Source organism: Lactuca saligna, chromosome 5 (genome assembly GCF_052625555.1).
Source record: "Lactuca saligna cultivar CGN05327 chromosome 5, ASM5262555v1, whole genome shotgun sequence".
Classification (NCBI taxonomy): domain Eukaryota; kingdom Viridiplantae; phylum Streptophyta; class Magnoliopsida; order Asterales; family Asteraceae; genus Lactuca; species Lactuca saligna.
The window spans coordinates 119,879,445-119,887,934 of NC_136421.1; the positions used below are offsets into that span (position 1 = coordinate 119,879,445).

The 8,490-nt window shown below is 41.5% G+C and overlaps 1 protein-coding gene across 1 annotated transcript; it reads left to right on the plus strand.

Annotated features, from left to right (window-relative positions):
• The first annotated feature begins 5,266 nt into the window (after positions 1-5,266).
• LOC144998713 (putative cyclic nucleotide-gated ion channel 7) lies at positions 5,267-8,003 on the plus strand. The gene is made up of 4 exons (XM_078958454.1): positions 5,267-6,266; positions 6,483-6,548; positions 6,632-6,778; positions 7,069-8,003. The coding sequence occupies exons 1-4, from the start codon at positions 6,222-6,224 to the stop codon at positions 7,582-7,584; spliced, it is 774 nt and encodes a 257-aa protein (XP_078814580.1). The 5' UTR covers positions 5,267-6,221; the 3' UTR covers positions 7,585-8,003.
• The last annotated feature ends 487 nt before the right edge of the window (positions 8,004-8,490 follow it).

Sequence of the window (8,490 nt, forward strand, 5' to 3'; positions counted from 1 at the left end):
TCGTCGAATACGGATGTGCTGACTAAACGCTAACGACACAAATGATCGACTCGCACCAAGTCAAATAGCACCAAAGAAGGTACAGAACTCACAAGAAAGGTACCTACGCATATCATAATATAAGGTCAATATCTCGACTCAACATAAATAAATGAAAGAATACATACCAGCCACGACGTCGGGCGTTGCACGGACCTCCTCCATTGCTAACTGGAAAGCTCACCTGTGAGCCTTCGGTGCCTCGGCCTTCACCGGCCGATCCTCAGCAGCTCGTGCGGTAGCATGGGCAGATCCCTACGCTGATCCATGTAACAGTTGTGGGCACTCGGCCTTCTGGTGACCCGTCTGGTTGCAATGAAAGAAAATCATAAATCCCTTGTGGCAGTCCTTGGCTATGTGCCCCTCCTTGCCACACTTAAAGCAAGCAGCCGTTCGACACACTCCATCATGTCCCCTGTGGCACTTCCCGTAAGTGCGACTCTTCTGGCCTCCAAATCTAGTATCAGTGGGCTTAGCTTGCTTGGCTGCCGACTGTACCTGTACCCATCGCATGTCCCTCCTCTGTGACTCAGACTCCTCCCTGGCCTGAGTCTCTAGCTCAATCTCCATCTTTTGGGAATTTTCCTGGAGCACAGAAAATGTCTGGTAAGTCAAGTTCGCCACGAACTCCCGAATGTCCCTCCTCAGAATGCTCAAATACCAGCTAATGCGTGGCTGCACAGACAACACGTGTTCAGGGCAAAACAATGCCCTCTAGTGAAACATCTATGTAATCACAGTCACAGACTCTATCCCCTGCTTGAGGGACAAGAACTACTGTGCCAGCCGTTCCCTCTCCACCGGGGGAACATACTCATCTCGAAACATGGTGGTGAACGACTCCCAATTCACCACTGTAATCTCTGCAGAAGTGAAATCGGCGGTCACAAATTTCCACCAATCCTTCGCTCCCAAGTGAAGCTGGTTCAAAGGGAACAGAACCCTCAGATGCTCTGGCCAAGAACAGGTGTAGAAGCTTCCCTCAATGTCTAAAATCCACCTCATAGCAGCTATTGGATACTGAGTCCCATCAAACTCTCGTGGCTTCGTGTTGCTAAACTCTCGGTACAACAACAAGTCACCCCTTATGGCCTTACGGAAGTAACAATTATTGTGGCTGCAGTAGCAGTCGCCTCGGTAACATCAGCGTACCTCTCATCAAAGTCTCAATCAGCGTGGTCTTGATAGACCCAAACATCACCGGAATGGCCTCCGGGATCGTCGCGGCCACCTCGTCGTATATCATCCGACGAATCTCCTATTTGCTAACTCTGCTGCCCCCTGGTGTGTGGCGTGTCCCAACCATGATGTCTCTGAAACACAACACAAAAGATATTAGAGACTCGCTCGAGTATACTCGCACTCGATACTCAACCATACTTGTTCCTTGGTACCCAAAGGATTCTTACTTGAACTGTTCACCGACCCGGTGCCTTCGGTAGTACGGGCCCTATACTAGCTTCCACACCGCATCAACATTTATTCCAAGTCCTCCTCCTAGGATCTCAGATCACAAGTACTCTACATCTCACTAAGCATATGCTACCCTTCGGTAGACTTCTCATAAGTTCCTCACTGCTACCTACTCACTCTCGAAGCATCTCATAGCAGCAGTAATCTCCTAGGCTAAGGCATCACAAATCAGGCTATTCTAGTCCTAATAGGAATACCTAGCCTACTATAGCATGCATAACATATCATATCATATCTCATAACACATAATGTAAGGGTATTTTGGGAAATCACCATTCGGGCTCTGGCTGATCGTACACACTGCTTCTTTCCGATTTCCTCACATTCCCTTACTTTTTAGAAAAATTGTTTCTTTTATGAAAAACTTTCTCAAATCCTGAGTTTGAGTTCAAATACACCCGAAGGTGCATCCGAATCCCTCAAACCAAGGCTCTGATACCAATTTGTAACGACGTGAATTTCAAAAACAATTTTATTCATTTTTAAAACATAATTTCATTCATAAAGATATCAAATCTAATGTAACACATGTCCGCTAAATAAAACAATCCCAAGATCTAAAATACATAAAACTCCATCAATGTGTACAGATCATGTCGGCACCTTCCCACGATCCTCACTAGTACCTGAAAGACATATCACATAAACGGTAAGCATAAATGCTTAGTGAGTTCCCCAAAATACCGCATACAACGCATACGCCACTCAAGGCTACAACTCTACAAGACCTTCCAGTCAATGTGTTTCAGGGGACTTCCGTCCCATAGTCCTGTAGACCTTCCAATCCCACTTCTCTGACCATCCGGTCTGGATCATCTTGACCTTCTAGCACATTCACTGTTGACCTTCCGGTCTATATCATAATACTCATAACATAACATAGCACATAAATATCATATAACAACATGCATCACATACACATCATAACACATAAGACCTTCCGGTCACACATCATTACCACTCTAGGTAAAGTATAGTGAGAAGACTCACCTTGTACGATGTCGGATAACCTCTCGGGCTCTATAACCCGACCTAGCCTCCTGCTATCAACATAATAACATCTATAATAACTACTTTCTCTTGTCCTTATTTCTAAAGAATGGGTAGAAGACCATTATACCCCTCCCTGACCTCTCTTGAACCTGCTTGACCAAAACCATAAGGTCAACTGAAGTCAACTCTAGTCAACGATCAAACTTTGACCAAACTCGTCGAGTGCACTCGTGTGACTCGGCAAGTCCATGCGTGTCTTCTTAATCCTCATAAATCCTCACTCGACTCGTCGATTTAACCTTTCACTTGACAGTTTGCCACTAGTCACGAATCGCGGGGCAACCCGACTCGACTCGTCAAGTTAACCTTTCACTCGACAGGTTACCACTGGTCACGAATCGCGGGGCAACCCAACTTGACTCGTCAAGTCCCCTTATGGACTCGGCGAGTTACCTCCATGACAACACTCAAAATACCTTTTGAGGTCAGATCTGCTTCTCTAACCTATAGATCTGACCTTCCAATGCACAATAATCATGTAAAGGTCCAACCTTTACACTCATGCAACACTCATAGGCTTCTCTTGGTGAAATAGCTTCTAAAATGGCAACCTAGGTTCATATCTCCAAAGGAATAACATAAAGCAGGATAGTAGGACTCTCTAGACCACTTAAGGTCTAGATCTGAGAAGAATTCCACCTTGGGACCTCATATGCTTCGAATTCAAGCTAAAAACGGCATAAGAAAACCCTAGATTAAAGTAGATCACCATATACACGAGAATGAGCATAGATTTATACCTCTAGCCGCCTCTTCTGATCAAATGGTAGTAGATCTGAGCTACTCAATCTGCCTAGCTTACCATCCTTCATTCTTTCTTGCAAGATCACACTAGAAATGATGAAAATGGCTTCCTTCCTCACTCACAATGCTCTAAGGTTCTCTGGTGCTCTCAAGGGTGAAGGTGGCCGCAAATGAGGGCCATAAGATCCCTTAAATAGGGCGCACGCCCGAGGATTTAGGGTTTCTGTCCACAGTGCGGACTCATCGAGTCAACTTGCCGACTCATCGAGTCCATTCATTTAATCTAGTCAGCAATCATGATCCTACTCGACGAGTCTAGGCGTCAACTCGTTGAGTCCCTCTTCTTGATACAAACTAAATAATTAAAATATGATACCTGGAATTCCGGATGTTACGGGGAAGGTGGTGCTCGCGGGTGGTGGTGGTCGGTGGTGATGGTCGGTTGTGATGAGTAATGGTGCATGGTGGTGGGTGGATGGTGACGGACGTGGTGGCTGGTGGTAGTGACGAGCGGTGATGATAAGTGGTGGAGGTGCTCGTGGGTGGTAGGTAGTGGTTGTGGGTGGTGGTGGCGGGTGGTGGTAGTTAGTTGGTGATAGGTGGTGGGCGGTGATAGTGGTGGGTAGTGATGGTGGTGGGAGGTGTTGGTTGTGTCGGGTGGTGGTTTTGGTTGGTGGTAGGTGGAGGAGGTGGTAACAGATGGTCGTAATCGGTGGTGGTGGTGGTGGTGGTTGGTGGTTGGTGTTGGTGGCGGGTGATGGTGATGCGTGATTGAGGTGGGTGGGGATGGTGGTGATGGGTGGTGGAGGTAGGTGATGATGGTGGTGGCAGGTGGGGTTTTTTGTGGATAATGGGTGAGGGTGGTGTTAACGGGTGGGGATTATGGTGGCGAGTGCTAGTCGTGGCAGGTGGTGGTTTTGGTGGGTGGTGATAGGTGGTGGTGTTGGTGGAGGGTGGTAGTGTGTGGTGTTGGTGATCGGTGATTGAGGGGGGTGGGGTGGTGGTGATGGATGGTAGAGGTATGTGGTGGGTGGTGGTTTTGGTGGGTAATGGGTGGGGGTGGTGGTAACGGGTGGCTGTGGAGTTGGGTGGTGGTGGTCGGTAGTGATGAGTGGTTGTGGTGGTGGGTGTGGTGGTTGGTGGTGGTGGCGGGTGGTGGTGGCTGGGTCATAGGTACTGGTGATGGTTAGTGAATTGTTTTGGTTAGTGGGTTTTTTAATTGTTTGTAAAAATTGATTGACTTTTATGAATATTATTTTATACTTTTAATTAAAAAATTATGTGTTCCAAATTTATTTTCAAATGTTCTCGCAATAAGAAATATTTTCGATTGAACACTCTTTTATATATATATATATATATATATATATATATATATATATATATATATATATATATATATATATATATATATATGGTTGTCATTTTATAAGAATATAAACGATGAGAATCGACAAAGATAGGCTAAGATTAGGGTGTGATAGTAATTTTGTTAATGGCAAAAATGTGCTTGGTCTTATAAACTTTTACAAAATTTTCCACACTTTGTTACGAATATGGTGTGGCGGTGTATTTTTACGAATGATATATATAATGATATTTATGTTAAACGAAAAATGAAACGAAAATTGCAATAACTAATCTAGAAAAAATAAAATGTTTACCATTGAAATTTGTTATTGATGGAAGTTCACATGTTTGATTTATCATTGACAAAAGAAAAGGTTAAGGTATGATATTCACCGCCTGTGAAAGTGCCACAAAAGATTTTGCGGATTGTAAAAGTCTCCCGGAGCATTCCTTAATATTTGAATTCGATAATCTACGATACAAACATCTTAAAATATTTTAAAAAATCTCTATTTCATAACACATTTAAAAATGACAGCATGATCAAAACTTTTTGAAAAGCCGGTAACTTTTTCTCCCACTTATGTCTCGTCTCCTTTTTCAGTTTCGCTACCTCTTTTCCTTTTTCCCACTTCGCCATCCTCAGACACCTTCTACTTTACTTATTTGGAAGTGTTATTCTTGCTTCGTATTTCTGATAAAAAAGGATGTCTGTTCTAAAACAATTCGAACACCTCAGAATTAGACTGGAAATTATAGAATCAGCAACCAACAACTTTTCTAAAGACAGCTGCATTGGAAGAGGAGGATTTGGGAAAGTCTAGAAGGGAGAATTACTCCACTCGAAGGGGCATAGCATAGTTGCTTTAAAACATTTAGATCGTGCGTTTGGGCAAGGAGACTCTGAGTTTTGGAAGGAGGTAATTATGCTTTCAGTTTATAGGCATCAAAATATTGTCTCTCTCCTAGGTTTTTGTGACGAGAAAGACCAGAAGATTCTAGTCTACGAGTATGCATCCAATAGAAGTCTTGACTTGCATCTCAACAACAAAGATCTAACGTGGGTTCGACGCCTTAAGGTGTGCCTTGGGGCAGCTCGTGGACTAGCATACCTTCATGATCCTGGTGAGACCCAACAAAGAGTACTACATCGTGACATTAAAAGTTCCAACATCCTATTAGACGAAAACTGGAATGCAAAAATCGCAGATCTGGGTCTATCCAGATTTGGTCCAGCTAACCAAAAGTATACATTTATTGTGACTAATAATACTGTAGGTACAGTTGGGTATTGTGATCCGTTATATTTAGAGTCTGGGATACTAACAAAGGAGTCGGATGTTTACTCTTTTGGTGTGGTTTTGTTTGAAGTTTTGTGTGGGAGGTTGTGTTTTGTCAACAACGGATCCTTTACTCAATTGGTACGGAAGCACTAAAGACAGAACAACCTAAATGAAATTGTTTGGGGTAATATAAGGGATGAAATACATCCTAGTTCTTTGAAGGCGTTTTCAACAATTGCTTATCAATGTTTAAAGTGTGACAATGAAAAACATCCATTGATGAGTGACATCGTGAGAGGACTTGAAACTGCCCTGCAATATCAAGTAATTTGCTCTCCTTTACCTTCTATGTTCATTCATTTTTTTCTATTATAGTTTCAATCTGTATTTTGATAAAAATTTGAAGAAAAAATATAAAAGAAAACAAAAGTTTATATGAGTATGGTTATATTATCATATATGAAATAAAAAGCAAAGATTCTAATTTTGACTTATTAGTTGGTTCACTTTGTTGCCTAACAAAATCTATCCTTTTGACAGCTTTCAACAACTTTAATGTCAACGCAGACAAGCGAGCCCAGTTTTGAAAAGCTCCAACCAGAAAAGGTTTGTTTGGTTTGGTTAGTTGTCTCGTAATTGGTAAGCAATGACGAGTTATTTTAATGATTTTTCTTAAATTTCCTTTTCAGATTGATCTCTTAGAACAAGTGAGAGGCCACGATCAATATAAGTGGTTGGAAAATCATGGAGTGAGTGAGGAGAGCATTGTTCCAAATCTACCCAACTATCCTAGAAGAGACATAAATCGTCACATTTGTGTTGATTTGCTCAAGAGGGTATTATTATACCGGTTATTCAATCTTTTTAAAGTTTTGTCACAATTGATCCCTAAAGAAAATTGCACAATTTACTTTTAATGCTCTTTTCCTTATGATGGACATGAACAGGACAGATAACTTGTAATGTTGTACACTTGTATTTCATTACAGAGTTTATTAAGTTGTTGAGTAAAATCAGCTTTTTTCTTTATATTATCAAGTTGGGCCCATGAGTTTCCATTATATCGTGAAAAGTTGAGGATATTTTGTCAATAATGAAAAGATTGTTTGTTCCAAATATATTGCAGGTTCCTTTGTTCAAAAACATGAATGAGCGGTTGCTTGATAACATTTGTCAACGATTGAAGCCACGTTTCTACACCCATAACAGTTACCTTATCCGAGAAGGAGATCCCGTCAATGAAATGCTCTTCATCATACGTGGTTGTCTTGATAGTGAAACAACAGATGGTTTATTCAACAGTGGTTTTCTAAAAGAAGGAGACTTCTGTGGGGCTGAGCTTCTAATATGGGCAGTAGACCCTGAATCCGGGGCTAACCACCCGTCCTCCACTAGAACCTTGAAGGTCGCGAGAGATGTGGAGGCATTTGCATTACCAGCAGAAGAGTTGAAATTTGTTGTCCTTCATTTCAGGCGTTGGCGGACTTGGGCGGCATGCTTCATTCAAGCAGCATGGCGGAGATATTCCATGAGGAAGAACAAAGTAGCATCAATCACACAGATACATGCCTTCGAGACTATGATACAAGACATGAAGATTGCTAAGGAGTTATTGAAGTTACAAAAGCCTCGGGAACAGTAGCGGATCTAGCCCCTTTAAGTGGGGTGCATGGACCCCACTTGGAGGTGGGCCCCACAATTTTTACTACTAAATATCCCTCCAAAAATCCAACTTTTTCAAAAAATCCCCTCTTTGGCACTCATTTTTACATTAAATACCCTCATTGACATCTTTTTACTTCAAAAACCCAAAAATACATTAAATTTTTAGAATTTTATAATTTTTTTGTATTTTTGGACCCCGGTTAGATTTGGTTCTGGATCCGCCACTGCTCGGGAACCATATTCACTGCGCTCAGTGATCATCGGATGCCTACATAGTATTGCTAGTTTCTTGCATTTTGTGCTTGTACGTTAATACAATTATTTGTAGACAAAAAAACAAGATTGGTCTTTTATGGTTTTTTTCCAAAAAGTGTAAAGAGGATTAAAAATTCACTATGATACTCTCCAAGAACTGTGGATAGGATCAAATTTTACTATGATACTCTCCAAAAATAATAGACAGAATTATATAAATGGTTCATGTGGTTTACCAAAAGTTACACCTTCAATCCTTATTAATTATTTTTGATATGAATGGTCCATGTGGTTTGTAAACTTATATGAACAATCGGTATGATTTCTAAAACTTGCATGAATGTTCTATGAGCTATATAAAATAACTGTTTTGCCATTTTAACTTCTTTTATCTTTTTTTTTTAAACTAAATTTAATTATTAAAAAATCTTAAAATAAATAAATCATCCTCACCGTGTTCTCCCCCTCCTCCTGATACATGTTTCCTTCTCTACTTTCTTCTTTCGGTCACTCATCTTTCCCTCACTACCTCAAGCCACATGCCTTGTGTTTACTGGTATACCGAAACCTCAAGCCATCTGTCCTCCTTCGGTCACCTACTCTCCTCCGACCACATGCCTCTATGCCT